The sequence below is a fragment of the Pyrus communis genome, chromosome 12, assembly GCF_963583255.1.
Source record: "Pyrus communis chromosome 12, drPyrComm1.1, whole genome shotgun sequence".
NCBI lineage: Eukaryota > Viridiplantae > Streptophyta > Magnoliopsida > Rosales > Rosaceae > Pyrus > Pyrus communis.
In genome coordinates, this window is record NC_084814.1 from 21,851,906 (window position 1) to 21,872,770 (window position 20,865).

At 38.8% G+C, this 20,865-nt stretch overlaps 4 protein-coding genes across 9 annotated transcripts; 3 read left to right on the forward strand and 1 right to left on the reverse strand.

The window, feature by feature from the left end:
- On the forward strand, positions 1-1,871 carry LOC137709761 (plant UBX domain-containing protein 10-like). Its single transcript, XM_068448744.1, has 3 exons — positions 1-666; positions 1,003-1,176; positions 1,384-1,871. The coding sequence occupies exons 1-3, from the start codon at positions 112-114 to the stop codon at positions 1,777-1,779; spliced, it is 1,125 nt and encodes a 374-aa protein (XP_068304845.1). The 5' UTR covers positions 1-111; the 3' UTR covers positions 1,780-1,871.
- An 886-nt stretch (positions 1,872-2,757) lies between these two features.
- LOC137710675 (uncharacterized) lies at positions 2,758-5,515 on the forward strand. 3 transcript variants are annotated; one of them, XM_068449770.1, is made up of 6 exons: positions 2,758-2,989; positions 3,540-3,698; positions 3,874-4,020; positions 4,218-4,370; positions 4,576-4,698; positions 5,212-5,515. In XM_068449770.1, exons 1-6 carry the CDS (start codon positions 2,855-2,857, stop codon positions 5,287-5,289), a joined length of 795 nt encoding a protein of 264 aa, XP_068305871.1. In that variant the 5' UTR covers positions 2,758-2,854; the 3' UTR covers positions 5,290-5,515. The 3 variants fall into 3 exon arrangements, with proteins under 3 accessions (XP_068305871.1, XP_068305872.1, XP_068305873.1); XM_068449771.1 differs by having other exon boundaries at positions 3,546-3,698; XM_068449772.1 differs by lacking the exon at positions 4,218-4,370.
- Positions 5,483-8,483, reverse strand: LOC137710674 (probable apyrase 7). 3 transcript variants are annotated; one of them, XM_068449769.1, is made up of 3 exons: positions 8,375-8,483; positions 6,369-7,946; positions 5,483-6,018 (listed from the first exon to the last, which is right to left on the reverse strand). In XM_068449769.1, the coding sequence occupies exons 2-3, from the start codon at positions 7,484-7,486 to the stop codon at positions 5,490-5,492; spliced, it is 1,647 nt and encodes a 548-aa protein (XP_068305870.1). In that variant the 5' UTR covers positions 7,487-7,946; positions 8,375-8,483; the 3' UTR covers positions 5,483-5,489. The 3 variants fall into 3 exon arrangements, with proteins under 3 accessions (XP_068305870.1, XP_068305868.1, XP_068305869.1); XM_068449767.1 differs by having other exon boundaries at positions 6,369-8,010; positions 8,375-8,422; XM_068449768.1 differs by lacking the exon at positions 8,375-8,483 and having other exon boundaries at positions 6,369-8,273.
- A 1,154-nt stretch (positions 8,484-9,637) lies between these two features.
- Positions 9,638-18,808, forward strand: LOC137709874 (protein MODIFIER OF SNC1 1-like). Of its 2 annotated transcripts, XM_068448851.1 has the most exons (11): positions 9,638-10,047; positions 10,954-11,030; positions 11,230-11,304; positions 11,395-11,439; positions 11,570-11,933; positions 13,380-13,482; positions 13,931-14,005; positions 14,135-15,443; positions 15,527-15,785; positions 15,855-18,449; positions 18,525-18,808. In XM_068448851.1, exons 2-10 carry the CDS (start codon positions 10,999-11,001, stop codon positions 18,366-18,368), a joined length of 4,776 nt encoding a protein of 1,591 aa, XP_068304952.1. In that variant the 5' UTR covers positions 9,638-10,047; positions 10,954-10,998; the 3' UTR covers positions 18,369-18,449; positions 18,525-18,808. The 2 variants fall into 2 exon arrangements, with proteins under 2 accessions (XP_068304952.1, XP_068304953.1); XM_068448852.1 differs by lacking the exon at positions 13,931-14,005.
- The last annotated feature ends 2,057 nt before the right edge of the window (positions 18,809-20,865 follow it).

A 20,865-nucleotide genomic window follows, 5' to 3' on the forward strand; every position in this document is an offset into this window, starting at 1 on the left:
AATGGCTTCCCTATAGGCTTCTCGTTGTAATTAACTGTCTTTCGTAAATAAAAAAAAATTAAGGACTGTCTCAATTGGTCTTATTACAAAAGAAACTTTCAATTGTCGGCAATGAGGGAAGGCATAAGATCGGCAGCGGAGCCCTCTTGCAGTGGGATAGTTCGCCGGATGGTAAGCCTTCCGAGAAGCCTTATGGGAGGATTTTCGAGAGCAGTGGGGCACGGTAGACACCTCATAGGAATAGGATCAGGAAGAAGAACTCAAACCCTGCCATCAAACTTTCCAATGCAGAATCCAGAAGAGCCTCTGATCCTTCCAGAAGTATCGGCTTCTTTTCTAACTAGCTTCGAGCAGCAGTATGGCACCATGCATCCGTTCTTTTATGCGTGTAGTTTTATGGAGGCCTTAAAGATGGCAGAAGATGAGCATAAGTTCTTGTTCATTTATCTCCACTCACCGGAACACCCTTTCACACCGTCTTTCTGTAGGGAGACGCTGTCTTCGGAGGTGGTGGTGCAGTTTCTTGATGCTAACTTTGTTTCCTGGGGAGCAATTGCAGATGGAGAGGAAGGTCTTCAAATGGCTGCAACTCTGCGTCCTACTTGCTTTCCATTCTGTGCTATTATAGCTCCCGTTGCTGGTGATAACATAGCAGTGTTGCAGCAGGTTAATTGAAACCTTAAACTTGAAGGATTTGAATGAACTTGTCATCCATTAGTTCTAGATTTATTATTGAATGCCCAAATTTGCATCCATCAATGCCTATATTAACAGAACTTCCCTGCTACGAGATGTCACTGTGACGGTATCCTAAGTGACTCAATGTCATGTGACACAAGCTAATTAAAACGTATCATATATAATATTCACTTGAGATGCCGCCACAGTGACACTCCCTTTGTAGGTAAGTTTCTCTCTTTAGTAACAACAACAGTTTCAACTTCCAATACTAATGATAAGGATACTTCAACTCTCTTTGTTCTCTTCTCTGTCCATGTTTAGATGGAAGGGCCAATTACCCCAACTGAGTTGGTGGGGATTCTGCAGCGGACGGTGGAGGAACAAGGGCTGGCGTTTCGCAGTTCAAAGGCCAAGAAGGCAGAAAAAATAATGGCAGACCGCCGTCTAAGGGAAGAACAAGATGCAGCATATCTTGCAGCTCTACAAATAGACGAGGTTTGTTTACACTTCTTTTGTATTAAAGGAAAATTTTCAGCAACACCCCTAAACATACGGTTTTACTTTTGTCCGTTCAGGTGGGGAAACTAATAGAGAATGTAATACATTTAACGATAGAGGGAAAATTGACGCGTTTTAAAATTTAATTGAGCTCAAAACCAAATAGAAAGTCTTAGAGGAACTCATACTCTTGCCTACTTGCAGGAAAAGGAGAGACTAAAGAATTTACCTCCAGCTGTTAGACCTCATAAACCAGCAGAAGCCCCAAACAAAGCAAGTCATGAGAGGCTTCAGAACCATTCTGCCAAACAACAGCATGGAAAAACTAGAGAGGCTGCCATTGATCCTCAAGATCCTCAGGCTGCCCGGATACTGATAAGGTTTCCGAACGGCGAAAGACGAGAGCAATGCTTCTTGTGCACAGACAAACTGCAGGCAGTTTACAGATACATTGATTCATTGGGTGTTCCTGATATAGGAGGAAACTACAGATTGATATCAAGCTTCCCAAGAAAAGTGTACGGAGTTGATCAAATGGGGATCACACTCAAGGATGCTGGCCTGCATCCAAGAGCAAGCCTATTTCTTGAACTTGTGTGACCGATCGATATCAAGTTGAATTATATTTGTATAAAAAACTTAGGCAGATTATCAGCTTGCAACTATATTATTATTAATGATCAAGATTAATATTGGGGTTAAGGAGAGGTGATTCCAAATTGACCCAACCTTTTAAAATATTCTAAACAACTACTTAACGTTTTGAAAATTTAACATACGTTCACTAATGTTAAGTGATGACGTGGACAAATATTGAAGCACATTATAACTCTCAATTATTTATAGAGCTTTGAGTCCCCGAATTAATCACTTTCGCAGTTTAATTTGGCTTAAATGTGTCGAATTAGGGACTAGAGCTCCAAAAAATGACGATCAATGAAAACCAACTTCAATATTTGTCAACATCATACTTAACGTATGTGACCTAATCAATGTCAAATTTTTAAAACAATAGTTATTGAAAATGTTTTAAATAGTTATGGCCAATTTGAAATCACCCAAAACAATGGGTAATTATCTGTATTTAACTTTTACTATATGTATCGATATCATACCATGTAGAAATATGATTCATTGTATTAAGTTGTGTGAAGTATTACAATATATAAGGTTATATCAATTTCTATTTAGATTGAAATTTTACACTAATTACAATCGAAAATTACATTCCTCCCAATACAAACGACAATTATATAAGCATCAAGATTATGTATTCTTGTAATACAAACGATAATTACGAAGATAATTCTGGATGAATTATCTCTAATTTAACATAAGGCATCCGCCCCAATGTCGTTTCTTTTCTAAATCTATTTACCAACCAGTCCTCTTGGACAAATAGCTTTTTTTTCTTTTCTTTTTTGAACTTTAACGAAAAACTTTTGATACTGTTTATTTTAATGAAAAATCATATTTTTACACTAAAAAGTTAATCATACTGCTATCTACTTTACCTTTTGTTTTAAAACTTAAATTTTCAAATTGTTTCATTAGCTTTTTTTTTTTTTTTTTTTTTTTTTTTGGGCTACGTGGCGTCACAGTGAGATGCCCTCATCGTCCTCCTACCAAGATCCGCGTTGGGATTCAGCGGTTTGAGACCACTTAATCAGAGAAAATGGAGCTCCGTAGTATCTGTAATCCCCTGCGTCATCTTCCCGTGCTCTCAAATTGTTCCTACCAAATTAAATCCTTCCCAATTCGCACTTTCTCAGTTCGGAGCTGCCGCTTAGACGTCAACGAATCACACAAGGTCAGTGCACCTGCAATTCCCACTAACTCGGGTTTCTGTTTGGTTTCTGAGAAAATGTGAGAAAGTGACTGAGAAAGTTGTAAATTATGGTTATTAGATATGCCAGCTGAGTTTTGAAGTTTGTATGTTTGGTTCACAGTTTGTGGATCAGAAAGATTGGAGTTTTGAAGTTTGGATTCTCGGAAAATGTGGGAAAGTGGCTGGGAAAGTTGTGAATTATGATTCCTAGATATACAAGTTTGAATTTTTAAAATTTGGGTTTTTTAATTCACATTCTGGGGAGCATAAAGATTTAATTTTTTTTTATGTTTCTTAATCTTTGGGTTTCTTACATTATCCTGAACTCTGTACTCTGTTTGGATACTCGGAAAATGCGGGAAAGTGACTGGGAAAGTTGTAAATTATCTTGGATATGCAAGTTTGAATTTTGATGAGCATAAAAACAGATTCGTATGTTTCTTAATCTTGTTCGAATTGGTTTTGCTTGCATTGTATTTTGAATTGCTGATAAGAAAATTGTGGTTGTTCTTATCTTCTGTGCTTCGAGAAGTTGCAGCTGGTTGTGGAAGTGAAGGAGAAGCTTGAGAAGGATTATCGAAGTCTTCCTGTAGGGAAAAATGGGAGAGATGATGAGGATATGATCCTCTGGTTTCTCAAGGACCGCAAGTTTTCGGTCGAAGATGCTGTTGAAAGATTAAATAAAGCAATTGTATCCTTCGCTAGCTCAATCAATTGCATAATTTGCATTAGTCGTTGCTTGAACATGTTCAGTCACTTACATTTTACGTTGGAAAAGTTCTTTCCTTTTAGATTTTTCACACCTTAAGCAGGAAAAGTAATTTGAATACAGTTTCTTTTTTGGTATTTCCCTAATCATGTGATAGAAATGGCGTCAAGAATTCAGAGTGTCCGAATTGTCTCAGGATTCAGTGAAGGGTATAGCGGAAACTGGAAAAGCTTATGTACACGACTTTCTCGATGTTAACGGCAGGCCAGTTCTCATAGTGGATGCTTCTAAGCATCTTCCTGCTGTAAGTTTTATTCTTTTGGTCATGTCCGACTCCATACCATATAAACTTAATATTCTTGAGGTGTTTCATACCAATTTTAATCAACAAAATAGTGTGAGTTTGTACACCATGTCGAAAATTGTGATCAATCTTTTGCCACTTTTGGCTTAGATCAAGTTTTGTATGGTACATTGGTAACTGTACAAAAAGTGCCACAGGTGCATGACCCGGTTGAGAATGAGAAGCTCTGCGTGTTTTTGATTGAGAAGGCGTTGAGTGCCCTTCCAGAAGGGAGCGAAGAAATACTCGGAATCTTCGATCTACGAGGGTTTGGTAGAGAAAATACAGATTTAGATTTCATAACATTTTTGGTAAGCTTTACGAGCCACCTGCTGATTGTTCCTTTGACTACTTACTTTAAAGAAATTAGCGGTTTTTCTTGTTGCTGCCTCTGCTTGTCATGCATCATAATTAAAGAACTTTGGTCTGCTAATCAGATTTTCTCGATTAGTTACATATTAACCGTCAAGACGATTATATGATGCCCATTGTGAGTTGATTCCTTATCTCTTGCAGTTTGATATTTTCTACTACTATTATCCAAAGCGATTGGGCCAAGTCCTCTTCGTGGAAGCTCCGTTTATATTCAAGCCAATTTGGCTGCTCGCCAAACCACTGTTAAAATCGTATTCTTCGCTGGTATGTATTGCAGTCAAAGATGAATATCTACGTACCATATTGTTCAAAAAACCAATTCTGGGTCAAAAGGAAGTTTCATAATGCGTTCTGTACTGGAACGACATTCGAATTTGATACCTTTAGTATGTGCATATCTAATTAAGAGGAAGAGGATATCCGACAGAGTTCTTGAAAGTTTTGCTTTAAGAAACTCCTCCACCAATTTGTGTATGAGAAAAGGAAAAGGGGAACAAGTAAACAACCGATGTAGCGTTACAAACCAGAAGCATGCTTAGCCACGAATTTCTGAAAGTTTATTCTACTCCGTGACGTTAGGCAAACTATTGAGGTTTTCTACCACGGAGTTCTTAAATTTTTTCTTCAATGTGGGCTGTCAATTAAGTTACGAAAGTGATTAGGTGTCTATTGTGAATCTGAAGCATCCTCCCTACCGCTACTTTCTGCAGTTTCATTTGAAGTAATTGTCTTTTGTTATCTGTCTGCTTTCATTTCATTTGAAATTGTCTTTTGAAGGTGAGGTTTTGCTCCGTGGAGACCGTCAGGAAGGAGTACTTTACAGAAGCAACGGTGCCAGCTAAATTTAGAGACTGAGAAATGTTACTCTCAAGTTTTGACATGATGCACTATAGTACATGTTTTTATGTAGAAATATAACTGGCTTTCAATGTAACAATTTTCAATTGACAAGAAGCGTCGTGCTTTTGAGTTTCGGTGATCCGTTAACACAGAAGCATGTAGCATATGTATCACAATTTCTGTATTTATCAAAGAATTTTCACAGTACGTAAAATCTAATCCATCATCTTCTGTTCTCTTACTGGCAAAGATGCCCTAGCTGCACCCTTCTTGCCGATCATGGGCAGCTTGACTTGACTACAATACACAACCAACAGAAGAAAAAGAAGTAAAACAAGTACAAAAATGGGAGAGGATGCAACCTCCATGTTTAGGGTCAAAATGCTAGTCCGAGATCGAATTGTACTCGACCATAAATACTCTCCTTCGACCAGGGCAGCTCCTAATGTCCAAGTAACGTCTGGAGGACCAAAAACGATTGTTTTGTCACCAAGACACAGAGCATCCTCAACGAGTGATGCCATGTAAGGTACCCGACAACAATATTGCCAAGCAAAATAACCATTTTGTGAGATGCTGGTTTGGTCAGACCATGATTTGGAGCATAGTTGCTGGCCTTTCTCCCATATCTTGGGCAAGGTGGCTCGGCCACTCAAATTCAACTTGTCATAAACAGCGAAAAATCCAGATAAGGCGTGAAAGCGAGCTGTGGGGTGAACAACGGCTGTCAAATTGACCATTTCACTGCCTGTGACAATGAGCAGGGAATCAATTACAACTGTGATATGAATCCTCAAAATCAACTTCAATGAGAAGGAAAAAGAAAGTAAACAGAGTAATGCAAATAGAGTTATAACGATGTAATGAACGAAAAAAGGGGAATTCGAACTTGGGCATGCAAACAGCCAAACTGAGACCCGCCTTTCACCCAAATGAACGAAATTTTTTTCTGAGATATATTTCTCCGCGAAAGTATGTGACTTTTCGACAAAGGAAAGACTTTGTTTAACTGAATGAGTCGAGTCAAAGTGCATAAAGATCAAAATTTTGAGAAAACAAAATAATTTGTAGCTGGTGGGGAATGAAAGGAGTACTTGCCATTATCAGAACATGACCTTGTTCTTTGTTCTGCGTCAGATGTGCTTGAATTGATAGCAGCAGCCCTAGCAAGTGTTCTGCATTGCTCCCAATCCGGTGCTCCTACCAGATGCACTGAAGGAAATTTAGTTTCTTGCAATTGGCCAATGACATTTTTCTGATCAGCACCATTTTGTCGGACACAACCATAGCATGTATAGTTTTGGACCACATCAGTACGAAGACAAGGATGTCTGATCTCTAATACACCTGCAGCACTTTCTCTGCGTTGGCTCAGCATAGCAACTGTCCGATCAAATGCTTCATTTAATCCGAATTCTGACAAGGAGTAGGCTAAAATCTCGTGTTCAACATAGCCAAATTTTGATCTCAGCAAGTTTGCATCTTCTCTTGCACCATCAGTTTCCACTACAACCTGCAACGATGAACCTCCCAAGTCAAGAAGTCCCAAAGTGGGCGACCTTGAAGGATTCTGAAAACTACGGCTTTTATAATTTAGAGCAACCCAACCATAATAAGCTTCTTCTTTGCCACTCAACACCCTAATCCAACTATTTTTGTACAAAAAAGAACATGCTTTTAGGACGGATTCGATATCATCTAAGACCTGCCTAGAATCCTCCACTGCCAATCTCCTTAATCCAGCAGTAGCTAGAACAAAAATAGGAGTCTCTCTGCGTCTTTCGGAAGGAACCTTATGTTCAGCCAATGTAATTAGTGGTTCCAAAGACGCTCTTACTCCTGACAAGTTTCCAACAAATTTATCCAAACCAGGCTCAGTTTGCAGACAGTGATACTTACAGCTCTTGAAAACCATACCCTTAGTTGAATTATCCGGATAAGAGTACAACAATGTAGGCAATTCCTTACCACTAACACCCGTTACCAGCCACTCGTACACATTAACTCGGGTACCCGTGCTTCCACAATCAACCACCACAGTAAAGTATGACCTCTTAGATGCACTACGGCCTTTCGTGGAGTTAAATCCGAAATACGCACCAAAGAACAAGAGCATTATAACTATGATCACAATACTTGTTTTAAATGCCTGTTTATATTGAGTAGATCCCATGATTGAGAGCTTAAGTTTTGAAGGAGATTTGGGTTCCATAGATGCATCACTAACAAAAATGCATCCCAAATTTAAGAACAGCTCTTTCACGCTCACTTCACCTTCAATTTTCCGTCAAACCCCACTTCGAAATACACTGATTGTAGGATTAGAAGAGAGATAAGTTTCGAATTAATGTTGAATCCCTTCTAATCCCATCAATGAAAAATCATTCACCTCTACCTTCACACAGACCTTGAATTATGATCCGTTCCAATCCAATCCAATCCAATCCAATCCAATCCCGGACACCAAACGAGCCCTAAATGTTATTGTTACAAGTCAACTAGGAGATAGCACAATAGTCTAAAGTTGTAAACCAATCAATGTCCTACTTCCTTACTACTCAATTGATCAAAATCAAACCCAAATCGAAAACCATTCAACTGAATGTGACCTAATCGACATAACTTTCGCGATCTCAATTCGATGAAACAAAATTGAAAATAGCCAGGCAAAGCTGCAGAAAAGGTCATGCTTAGTAAGCAAATTTCAGTGTGTAAATAAAAAGTGAGCCGGAAAACCTATAAAATCAGCATTGAACAAACAAATCTGTCATGCCTTGTTCGATGCCAGGATTGGATTGGATAATTCGCCAGATTCAATCAGACAATCCTAAATACCAAACAGAGCATAGGAATGAAAAACCCAGCAGCCATGATTAGCCAAAAGCCAGAAAGTTTCCATCTTTGTCAAGAAATCGGAAAAGTAGTTTGCTTAAAATGGGCATCACAGAAGAAAATGATAGGTAGGCGAAAAAGGAGACGTGCAAAAAAAGGCCTATAATTATGTGGAAAATGACATGATTGAAAGAAAGAGATCTGAATCCAATCCAATCCACCCAAATAAAGAAATGCCTGAAAGAAATTAAAGCAAAGCAGTGTTTACCTGGCTTCTGGTTTCGGCTGCAAAACATTCATCAACCTTCCCGTCGCATACAACCGTATAAACTACTTGCGTGCGTGTTTCGATGGGTTTTCTACGCTGTTTGGGCCCGAACCCAATACTACCCATTCTCTAGTTCGGATTGGGTTCGGGCTGTCTAATTTATCTTTTTGTCGGCGTGATCTCATTTATTTTGGTTGAGGTTTTTTTAATAGACGATATAATCTATTCTAAAAAATGAGTGAGTTAAGCTCCATAATAGACTAGCACTAATGTAGTTCAAATTCACCTTTGACGATAATCGAATTTAAAACTTCTCACTTACAAGTAAAAATAAATAACACTGGACTGTAAACTGTAATACTTGAGTTGGGTTTTAGGAATGAGTATATAAGCCATTTTCTATATAAATGATATGGTGGAGAAAATAAATTTCGAAACTTGAATGCGTTAGTGAATGTTTTTAATTGATTGAGCAACAAACACTTGTGCTCGTTTATTTTTTGTTTAGTAAGAACTAGAGTCACCTAAACTTTCTTTAGCGTCGTTGGATTGACTAAATCTACTTGTGAAAGGGATAGTCCTATGATCCCAACCCTCCATTCAATATCCTAAAACAAAAGCAATTAGGATAAGGACATTTTACACCTAATCTCGCTACTAGTAATGTAAAATGACATTCTTACCCCTTCCACATCACTTGATAAAACAAAAATACAATGAACTCTGCCCTTTTTCAACAAAAAAAAAAGTTATAAAACACAAATTATCAAGGATTTATAGCACAATCACCATAGAACGACACATTAGCAGGTAAATCGCACGATGCGGCAAAGAAAGACTGAAATATCTTTGTGAGTCTTCTCGATTTTTGAAAAAATTGAAATAGAGTCACCACTTGGTGCTTTTTTGAGTTAGAAACTGGTATATGGGCACACATAAGGTGTGAGAAAATTTTTTATTTTTGTTTTTGAAATAGAAGGAGAGAGGAAGAGAGTGATAGAGAATGTGGTAGCGGGAAATTTATTTATTTATTTATTTTAATTAGAGATATGTTAGAATTATATGTATGTGAGATTTTGAAAAAAAATAGTAAAATTTGGTTGTGTAAAATTACAATTCTGCTCCATATTATTTATTCATGTTTTGTTTTAATTAGAGAGTTAAACTGATATTTTTATAGAATTTTAGTTAACAATAAGTATTTTATTAATTAATAGAGATATTATTTGACGAAATTGGATATTGCTGCAGTCCATCTAAAAACCAAACCCATACGTTCTCCAAAATCCTAAAACTCCTCATAATTCCAAAAAATTCTGGAAAAGGCCTAAATTTCAAATTTAATTTTGCGAGAAGTTCCTGTATTTACAAATTTACAATTTATCGGATTGCATCTCGTACATCCTCGATCTCCCTCTCTCTCTCTCTCTCTCTCTCTCCCCCCCCCCCCCTCTTCTCCTTCTCTCGCTCTCTCTTCCCCTTCGCCTTCCTTTGATCTGAAACCGATCACACTCAGATTCTCTTCCAACTCACAGAGATCTCTGTTTCTCCGAACCTTCCTCGCGATCTCACGAACCCTTAAACGCTGCGTTTCGGTCGTTCATTCTCTCCCAAAACCCACATCAACTTTCTAGGGTTTCCACGAGCCTCATAGAAACCTATTCTTTTACCAGGCAAGTCATTGTTATTTAATTTTCTCGATTATTTTATGCTAATTTGGCCTGTTTGTTTCCCCGGAAAATAAAGGGAATAGAAAATCTGTAAAAAGTGGATGAAATTAATTAGAATTTGCTATTGAAAACTGTAATTTCTACGCTTAATCTGTTTTGGAATGTTCTTATCGTTTCACATGATTCGTTGCCCAACTAAGCGAACGCATTCGTGTGGTGGGATTCAGTGCTTTTTTGTTAAGTATGTATATGTGTGTATCTGTTTACCAATCATTTTAGGTATATGCTTATCATTTGTTTCATTGAGTGATGAACGATTTTTCGGATATTGTCATGGTTGGATCGATTCTTATCATAGTATTGGGCCATTGTTTACTACAAATGTTTTCGATGTCAGGGAATTTTTGTTGTTGTCGAAAACTGGGTCTCGCTTTAACAGTGCTGTACATTTTTTGGAATGGAAAACTTGATAGGTTTAGTTTGGCGATCGAAGCTATATAAATTGCTCAAACTTTAGTAGTGCTTTATTGTAAAAAGGGTTAAGAAAAGAGAGTAACAAATTTTAAGACCTAGCATTGATCATACAGCAGAGGCTTACTTAAGAAGGATGAAGTTTGCGTCTTTGTGCTTTGTTGGTGCAAACACATGCACCGGAAGTAGTCATGTTGTAATTTTTAGTTGTAACACTAAAAAAAAATGTTTCATGCAAGCATGCAACATGAACTATAAAATATTCATAGAAGATATGATAATTTTGAGTTTTTGTGGCGTCTTATGTCACTTGCTAACCCTGCTAAAACTGTGCTTTATTTTTATTTTTGTCAAGAAAACTATGCTGTATTTGACTACGTGGTTCAGTTACTGCAATGTCATGCTGATGGAATCTTCAATTGTCTTCTCTTTTTCCAGGCTTTGATAAATTGGCTTGAATGATCGTGTGGCAACAATTGAAACATGACATCGAGTATGTTGTTTGGGGATCGGAGGTATGAAAATCTGGCAACATTCACAATGTTTCAGCCATCGGAAATTGTTGGTTTTAAGTTTTTTGAGTAGTCCGATATTGGGAGATTTAAAGAAAAAGCATTGAGATTTTCTAGGAAAACTGATTTACATACAGAGACAGACAAGCACATAGATATCAACATCCTCTGGTGGTTTTTAATTCTGTCATTGCTGTTGCAGGATGACTTCCTCCAGAAGAAGTGGAATGACTGTTTTAGGGAAAGTTCCAAAACCTGTAAACTTGCCCAGTAAGAGGTATGTCTTTCTACTAAACTACCCTTAAATCAATTTATTGTGGTCCTTTGTCTTTCGGCTAAAATTCTTTTCTTGTCTTGACTGTTCAAGGTTAGAAAATCATGGTGCAGACCCAAGTGTGGAAATCGTTCCCAAGTAAGTTCTCCCTCCATCCCTCCCTCCCTCCATCCCTCCAATCCATTTTCTGTTGGGATCGGTGTGTAATATTTTATTTCTACTAGTACAAGCGCATCACCTAGGTGTTTCTTGATTTCAACTATTGCAGGGGCACCCTCAGTTGGGGCAGTAGATCATCTTCTGCATCAAATGCATGGGGTTCGCCATCATTGTCCCCAAAAGCTGATGGTGGCACATCACCAAGCCATCTCAGTGGCCACCTTTCACCTGGAAGTGGCACTCGACCATCAACTGCTGGTAGCGACAAAGGGCATGAACCTTCTTCTAATGCATGGGGTTCAAATTCTAGGCCATCATCGGCTTCTGGGGCCTTGACATCAAATCAGACAACACTGACCTCATTGCGTCCTCGCAGTGCTGACACAAGACCTGGTAGTTCACAGTTATCAAGATTTGCTGAACACTCTGACCATCCAGTGGCGTGGAGTGCTCCTGGGACCGCAGAAAAATTGGTATTGTCCTTCATTTGTAAGCTTTGTGTTTGAATATGTATTAGCAACACTTACTTGGTTAATAAAGCTTACGACCAGTGAGTGATCATCCTGGGAATCTCTCATTTCAATATAGATGGTTCAGTTAGAAACCTTTATAATGTTGATGTTAGTGGAATGTCAGAAAAATAGGAAGACTATAGCCAAAACATCCAAGACTCACCTAACACCTGATTTGATGAAGACCGTATCCTTTTTAGCCTTTAGGTGTGTGTTTGCTAGCTAGCTGGGTGGTAGGTGAGCCTTGGATGTTTTGGCTACGGTCTTCGTTAGATAAGAATTTATCTTGGGTGGTGGGGTTTTTGATAAAAAGAAAACGAAAAAGAAAAGCTCAGAAAATGTCACTGGAGAATCCATACGTCGGCAATATAGCTGATTAGTACCTTTTGTTCTCTCCCTTTCCATCTCTTAGAATGAATGTTCAAATATTTTGGCAACTGTTTGGATTGAAATCAGATCTTCCAGGTAATCCCCCAAATCAGAAATATACCCCCATATATTGGTTAGATTGTATTAATGTTGCATTCCTTGATCATGTCTTATGTTTGATTGTGTTGAATAAATTTTATTCATATAACACGCTCATTCTTAAGAGTATACGATTGTCAAGGTCCCTTGTAGTTTACTGAACATTTCACCATGGCTCTAGTTTCAGTTTTAATCATGTTAACCATGTAGTTTCCAGTTTGTGCTAATATGGTATTTCTAGTCTTAATTAAACCATATTAACCTGTATTTTCCAAATTTGGTCAATTTGGTATCTTCATCCAATTCTGTTAAGCATGATATCAGCTATTCGTCCAAACCACTCTTTCCAACCATCCAATCTGACCTTGTAAGTTATATACGGTTACTATCCCACCTCTTTATGCTGCTTCTACAAACGCTCTGACAAGTTGGAAAATATGGTCATGTTGATAAGTACTTCAGGACTAAATAGCTACATTCTATATGTAGCAAATTATTATTAATTTTTTTTTTGGGAAACTTTACACCCTTTATAAAACATACGGTTTGTTATTGACCACATGAGACCCACATATGTATATGTGAAAGCAGTAATTTGACTTGTTACGGGAAAAACTTATAGATGTTGAGTGTTTCCTTCATCCACTCTAGCTAATGAAATTAGATGGAGGGGAAATATTGAAATAAAAAGAAGTGTAGGTTGAAATTTTTTTTAGTTTGCTTTTAGTTAGTTTAAAGGAAAATAATTTTAATTGTTAGGGGAGTTGTATTAAAGGTAAAATAGGGTTAGGATTGAGGTTTTGCCCCATATGCTTTACCCATTCCAATCTTAGGGGAGCCCAAAGGTGGTTGAACACTGCCTCTGCTATTTCTACTCTCTTGCAGTCAGCCCAGTATTTATCTGAAGTCTAATTTGATTAACTGCTGTCACACGTGCAGGGGATGATGTCATCGAAGAATGATGGATTTTCACTTACTTCTGGAGATTTTCCGACGCTTGGTTCAGAAAAAGATAATCCTGGAAAGAGTGCCGAGCCACAAGGTCTTATGCCTATATTTCACTTATATAATTTAACATTTGAAGACACTGTGTACCAAGATTGTTTTCAAATTTCACATGATGGTTAAGTTGGCACGCCACACATTACCTCATCAACTGTTTTTGGCAGTGCCATCAGATTTTTATTAATTGATGTGGCACTGACATGTAAATTGCCGTTCCATGTTTACAAAATAATTTGCAAAACTTTACACCTAGCTGCCAATTTTCCAGCACGTCCAGAATGGCTGCCAATTTTACTTATTCCAGTGTTTATATACATTTTCTTTTTTGCCAAATGGAAGAAGAAAAAAGAAGCTGAAAAAATAAACTATGCATATTTTTTTGAGTTCAAGTTTGTATTTCTTTTCTTATGGGACAATTATGTTGTTGTAATGAACTTGATGCTCCATTTTGGTTTACTGATTGCTTGATCAATCATTTATGACAGATCACAGTTCTTACAGTCGTCCTGGCTCTTCTAGTGGTAGAGTGGCAAAAGAGACGACTGGGACTTATGTAGTTGGTTTGTGCACATGCTCTTAAACTCTTTTGTGTTTTATTAGAGTGTTGCAATATTGATCTTTTATTAGTTAATGTCCGTGGTTTCTCATTCGCTCATGTATATAAGTATGTGCTTGGTTTCCATATTTAGGCGAGATTTCTGAAAATGCAAACATGAAGGGTGGAACTGCTAATTCATGGAAAAGAGAAAATCCCTCGTACAACGAAGATGGAGGTAGACATGGTATGGAGAAGTGGCAGGGAAATCCCCACCCTTACCCTAGTGCTAATGTTCCTCCCCAGCACTATGATGGATGGCATGGTGGTCCAGTAAATAATCCACAAGGTGGTGTTTGGTATAGAGGACCTCCAGGAGCTCCCTATGGAGCTCCGATCCCTCCTGGTGGCTTTCCTATGGAACCATTTCCATATTATCCTCCAGGACCTCCACAGATTCCACCTGCTGCTATTGCCAATCAGCAATCCATTCCTCCACCTGGAGCAGGACCAAGAGGACACCATCCTAAAAATGGAGATATGTACAGACCTCATATGCAGGATGCATATATCCGTCCTGGTATGCCAATTAGACCTGGCTTTTACCCTGGTCCAGTGGCCTTTGAGGGCTATTACAATTCTCCAAGGGGCTACTGCAATTCAAATGAAAGAGATGTTCCGTATGTGGGAATGACAGCTGGTCCCCCTGTTTATAATAACTACCCTAGCCAAAGCGCTCACAGGCCTGCCATTTCTCAAGGCAGACCCAGTGGATACGGTCCCCCCAACCCCAAGTTGATGTCGGAGCAATTTGAATCTGCTCATCCGCCTGATTCTCGTGGACCTTACAAAGTTCTTTTGAAGCAGCATGATGGTTGGGATAGAAGAAATGAGGAGCAAAGGAATGAGGGTGCTGTCACAGGACTTTCAACTGATGCATCATCTCTTGAGAGGGAGGATCATCCTAGTACGTTGGGAGCAGAGCGTGATTGGATATCAGATCACAGAAAGGAGGGAGTGAGGGATCAAAGGAAAATGGTCGGTGAAGAAGCTGCTTCAAGGAAGTTTGACAACCAAGGAGCCGCTTCAGTTCCTGAGAAAGTGATGTATCCTGAAAGTTTGGAACAGATAAAGACAGTTGATGTCATCTCAATGAAGAAATTGGGTACTGAAGCCTATGGCACGCCGGAAGTCGCACAACCACTCCTGGATGCTGCAAAAGACTCCAGTCTGATTCAGAAAATAGAGGGATTAAATGCAAAGGCACGTGTTTCTGATGGACGAAGTGATACTTCATCTGTTTCCACTAGGGAGGAGCAGAAGAACAGATTCCAAGTCAATGCTAAAGCTCACAATTCAGTTAATGAACCTGTTGGTGGTGGTATTGTAAATCCGGAAAGATCTCATGCCACAGAGAGCATAAATCCTTCTCTTGAAGTGGGCAGCACAATTTCCATCTCCAGGTTGGTTGGCGACTTTATGGTTTCCATTGAGAATGTACATGTTATTGTAAATTAATGGAATATGCTGATTTTCTGATCTACAGGCAATCCAATCGTGCCATGCATGATAATAGATCAGATCATCGTGGTAGAGGAAGGTTCAATAATCAAGAAGGTGAAGGGTGGTCAAAGAAGTCCTTGGTCTCAGAACCGACAACTGTTGTATCAACTGCACGTTTTGAAATTCCTTATGACCACCTTGTTTCAACGGAAGCAATTGAAAAGTCAGGATCTTATCCACAAGGCAGATGTGAGGAGGAATTGGCCATGCCACTGGTTGATCCAAATGATTCTGAGGCACAGGTATACACGTTATTCATATTCTTGTTAGATTTTGTGTCAGCTTTGCAACTAACATCTCTTCTTTACCAGCGTGCTAAGATGAGGGAATTAGCTAAGCAACGTACCAAACAGTTACAGGAGGAAGAGGAGGAACGGACAAGAAGGCAGATGGTCAAGGCTCGTGCAAAATTGGAAGAGTTGAACAGACGTACTCAAGTGGAGAGTTCAAATCAGAAGATTGAAAGTCACTCAAGTGGTGCCATCCAGATTAAGCAAGAAGGTTCTCAAACCGCAGGTGAACCACTAAGTGGTGGCAGGAAATCAGCTCTGGGATCTAATCTTGATGGTGCTTCACTGATTAATGAGAGTAGCACTGGCAAAGCTGAAAAGTCAACTGTTCTGGCTAGTGACCTCCCTTCAGACACGCTAAAGAGTGTCTGCAAGGAACCTGTTCTGATGCACGATGAATCTATGCCTAAGCCGAAGGAGGTTATTGTTGCTAATGTCGTTGATCACAACAATGCTCCCCAGGCTCATGAAAGCAATATTACTAGGGTTAAGCAGGCCCCTAAACAAAAGCAGAACAATCAGTTAGAAAAGAAGCCTACTGGAAAGTTTACTTCCACCAGCACAGATGATGCAACAAAATGTCAGACAGATTACCTGGTTGATGTTTCCAAATCCCTTGGAGTTGTACCAAATGAAACAGCCTCAAGCAGTGAGTCAAGCCAGACTGCTAATCCCAGTGTCATACTTGAGTCAACTTCTCATCCCAGAAAGAAAAACAACCGAATTGGAAAGAATAAGCAGAAAACAGAGAGCACATCGACGGCAGCTGCAATGCCATCATCTGCATCGAAAGAAACAGATATTGCAAATGCTACAGTTGAAAGTGGAAGGCCAAGGGTATCTGAGTTGGAGTTGGATCCTAGCTCGGGTCAGTCACAGACCATTCCTAGAGATGCATACCACACTTCGGAGCAACACTTGTCTCTATCAAATGAAGAATCTAAAGGTAAAGGAAATAGCCAGTGGAAACCTCAGCATTTTCGCAGGGTGTCAAGGAATTCGCAAGCTATTAAGCACTCAGAAAAATTTCACAGCACTGATGCTGTTGTCTGGGCACCTGTGCGGTCACAGAACAAAGCTGATGTACCTGATGAAGTCATCCCCAAAAATGAAGTCGAGGCTGTTAGTGCTGTAAAGACTGAACATAAAGTGCAAAATAGTTCAAAAAATAAGAGGGCTGAAATGGAGAGATATGTTCCAAAACCTGTAGCTAAAGAGATGGCGCATCAAGGAAGCACTCAACAGCCAGTGGCTTCTGTAATCAATCAAACTGCAATAAATGAGACCATTGAGAGATCAGATTCTGGTTCTCAAGTTGCTGAAAGTTCTCAATCTATTACTCTAACTATTGGAAAAGTGGGGATTGCCATAGAGCCGAGGCATGGGAGTAGTAGACAGAGTAAGCACGGAAAAGCACATGGATCATGGAAGGACCGGGGGACAACAGAATCAACTGCCATGCATGGTTCGGAAGATGGACCGTCGTATGCTTCAAATGTTGATAAAAATTCAGTCCAGAATCATCAACCCCAGAAGCCTGATGTTGTCTCAGAGATAGAGCAACCAAAGAGTTATGATTGGAATGATTCTGACGGATGGAACATGCCTGAAGAGCCTGTTGCTGTTGCACCAGTCTCTGTATCTGCAAAAGACCAGGGAAATACCAGAAGGGGAAAGCAGCATCCATTCAAGGGACACAGAGCCATGGGAAACAATCATGATCTGGATGAAAAGAACAATAGCAGAGGGGATACCTACAAAAATAACAATCAGTTTTCAGCCTCAGAAACGGGTCAAACAGACTTAGCTGCTGCTTCCAGAGAGAATCGAGCTGTTGGGGAACGTGCAGCGCCTCATTGGCAACCCAAATCTCAGGCACATTCAGGCAATAGTCAACTGGGAAATTGGGCCAGTGGTGGTCAAAACGTTGTTGTGGAAGTTGGTCGGACTTTCAGAAAGGAGACCAGTCCCCGAGGTGCGGTGCCACGTCCGGCAACACCTAACAAGGATAATACTGAATATGTGGCCCAGTATCAACATGATCAGGTGATATCTGAGAGAAACAATGCAGGGGAAGGACATAGTAAGAGAGAGAGGAAAGCCTCATTCAGGGGACGCCCCCGCTCTCCAATCCAGGGTCATGTTACCCCAGTTGAAACAGCTCCTGTTAGTATGGATACTAGACAAGAGCAGCATTTTAACACTGGGTTCCGCAAGAATGGAAACCAAAACAGCCGTTTTGGGAGAGGTCAAGAGTCTCGTGGGGATTGGAATTACTCAGGGCATGATAGTAGGCAGCACAACCACCCTGCAAACCGGGAGAGACAGAGGCACAGCCCGCATTTTGAGTACCAGCCAGTAGGGCCGAACAACATCAATAACAAGTTCAACAATTCCGAGGAACCGCGAGATGGTTCTTACAATACTGGTGGAAGAGTCAAGGAAAGAGGCCAGACCCATCTGCGACGTGGTGGGGGTAACTTCCATGGACGGCAAAGTGGCGCCTCCCAAGTAGATGCAGATATGGAGCAGTAGCTGAATGATTTAAGATTCTGAAGATGAGGTTTTTATCGACTGAAACCCACCTTTTTCCCACTCACGCATGATAGCATTCAGGTATTCTATCAATTGGTCAAATTTAGTGTTCATACATGTTAAGTAGACAACTGACGGCTTCTGTCCACCGAGCAGGGCTTGCGGCAAAGTAGACGGTGCTGAAGTAGATAGCCGCGGTTGGAGGTAGTCGATCGTGTCGTAGTTCTTATTTATCTTCTTGTTTCAATTGAATGGGATGTGAAACATTGTGATATGGTCACCCCTTGTTTCGTACGGAACGATTTTAACTTTGTTTTTCTTGTTCTGGCCTTTGTATTTACTGTTTTAGAGTGACTCGTAATCCCTTGCCTTGGCTCTAAATATTAATATTGGAGCGGCGGGAAAGGAATGAAATTAGAGATAGCTTATGATTTCTCTCTCGATTCCCTGCTTTGTTTGGCCCGTTCGCTTCGCTTTGTTTATATCTATTTGTTGATTAGTAGGTTTTTTGGCCAAAATTAAAATATATAACGTAAATCCAACAACGCGAAAATCGGGTGTCACCTAACAAAACATGCGTTACTTAATATATTCATCATCTAACGGTCTAATATGCCTATGCGGTTAGATATGGTACTCACTTTATGGTTAGTAGGTCACCAAAATTGTAAGGGATAAAGAAAAAGAAGTTTTAACGTAAAGCTCTTCGTATTATTTACTTTAATGAAAAATTATATTTTTACATTAAAAGTCAATTATGGTATCATTCATTTTATCTTTTATTTTGTTGTTTTTTGTTAAAACTCAAAGTTTTCAAGCACTTTCATTAGTTTTTCTAAAGAAAATTGTTACCTAATTAAAGTAAAAATATTTTTTTGTTTATCAACAAGGAAAATTGTATTTGAAAATGGTTAAGTGAACCTGAAAGCAAATTGTCATGTCATCCCGCGGTTGATCAACACAGGAAAACAATATTAAAATTATAAATTCAAGTGGTCGCTGGTTGAGCCAGGACGGTCCGGTTTTACGAATCAAATGGATCTGTGTTTTTTCTTTTGCAAAGCATAAGCTTTTGACTCGTTTGAAAATATTTTTAAGGATTGGTTCAAAAAATATTTTCGTCAAAGTATTTTTTATCATTTTAAAAGAAATGAACTTTTTATTTACCTCTACTTTGGCTTTTTCATGTCAATTCGAGATGAGTGATTGTAGTGGCGTGAACAAAAACAACTCAAATTAAGCCTATTGTCGTAAAAGGAAGACTGGTGCTATTCACACATATATTTTTAAGTCATCTCCAACCGAGGGCTGGCCAGAGGGCTCGTTTTAGCCCTCTAGTCCTCCAAGATATTAATATTTTAATGAACAGTACATGGTCATATTTGTCTCCGTCTCCAACCGAGGGTCAAATGGCCATAGGGCCAAACATAATTTATTATTTAAAAACTACAATTTAAATTCAAATCCAAAGGCTAACTGGCGTCAGCTAGCCATTGGTAGCTGAAATCATGCTGACGTTATCTAGCTGATGAATTTGAATTTTTTTTTTTTTTGCTATAATTAGGATGGATATTGGGCTATAATTCACACAACTTTGAATTCAATCTATTTCAATTCAATCGTATTCAATTCAAGTTTGCAATGAATTCCAACTTTGGATCCTCTTCGGATTCCAACTGGGGGGTCCTCATCCAATTCCAAATTGGAAGCAAAATGGGCGTAAATGAGACGAGAAGATGAGGAGTCTAATGAAGAAATTCAAGTAAGGCGCAACAAACAAAACAGAGCAAGCGTTTAAGTTTTATGTTATTAAATGTTTTTAAAATGTTGTTTAAGTTTCATGTTGTTAAATGTTTTTTTATGTTATATAATTTGTATGCTGGCTAATGTTATTTAATGTTGTTTCATATTGTTTAATTTGTTTCATGTTACTTAATTTAATTTAATGTTGTATAATGTTACTTAATTTCATTGTGGACCACTAATAAATGGCAATCGTTTAGAAACTCTTAAACGGTCTGGACTAGGTTACCAGTACATAACAAAATTTGAACTCAGTTTTGGACTTGTTTTTTTTTTTACAGAAGCCGAGTCTAACTAGAACCATATTGAAAATTAAAAGTAAGAACCAGATAGTTTTACATCAAATTCGATGTGGTCTAGATTCATGGGTCCAAGGACTTGTATGCCCACACTTATACAACTCATACTGTTCATCTTAAAGTTACGGAAATATTATTGAACTTTAAAAAATCTAATTGTGCAGCCATTCAGTATTATAGTCTGATGTATTCTTTTTCATTGGAAAGTGAAAGATCTTAGGTTCGAATCTCGTGAATGACGAATTCGATACCAAATTAAGCTGTTGTGGTTTAGCCATACTCACTATTCATTTTATATTATTATTTTTTTTCTTAATAAAGTTTTAAAACTTTTTTTTATTAATTTTCTTTTAATTTTATCAGGGAATTTTGTCATCTGGTTCCCTGGCGTGGCT

Coding starts and splice junctions, on each gene's coding strand:
- LOC137709761 (XM_068448744.1), top strand. CDS start 112: ATGAGGGAAGGCATAAGATCGGCAGCGGAGCCCTCTTGCAGTGGGATA. Junction 667..1,002: donor ACATAGCAGTGTTGCAGCAG/GTTAATTGAAAC, acceptor GTCCATGTTTAG/ATGGAAGGGCCAATTACCCC. Junction 1,177..1,383: donor CAGCTCTACAAATAGACGAG/GTTTGTTTACAC, acceptor GCCTACTTGCAG/GAAAAGGAGAGACTAAAGAA.
- LOC137710674 (XM_068449769.1), bottom strand. CDS start 7,486: ATGGAACCCAAATCTCCTTCAAAACTTAAGCTCTCAATCATGGGATCT. Junction 6,019..6,368: donor TCATGTTCTGATAATGGCAA/GTACTCCTTTCA, acceptor TGTCACAGGCAG/TGAAATGGTCAATTTGACAG.
- LOC137710675 (XM_068449770.1), top strand. CDS start 2,855: ATGGAGCTCCGTAGTATCTGTAATCCCCTGCGTCATCTTCCCGTGCTC. Junction 4,021..4,217: donor CTTCTAAGCATCTTCCTGCT/GTAAGTTTTATT, acceptor AAAGTGCCACAG/GTGCATGACCCGGTTGAGAA. Junction 4,699..5,211: donor TAAAATCGTATTCTTCGCTG/GTATGTATTGCA, acceptor TGTCTTTTGAAG/GTGAGGTTTTGCTCCGTGGA.
- LOC137709874 (XM_068448851.1), top strand. CDS start 10,999: ATGACATCGAGTATGTTGTTTGGGGATCGGAG. Junction 11,440..11,569: donor AGTGTGGAAATCGTTCCCAA/GTAAGTTCTCCC, acceptor CAACTATTGCAG/GGGCACCCTCAGTTGGGGCA. Junction 15,786..15,854: donor CAAATGATTCTGAGGCACAG/GTATACACGTTA, acceptor CTTCTTTACCAG/CGTGCTAAGATGAGGGAATT.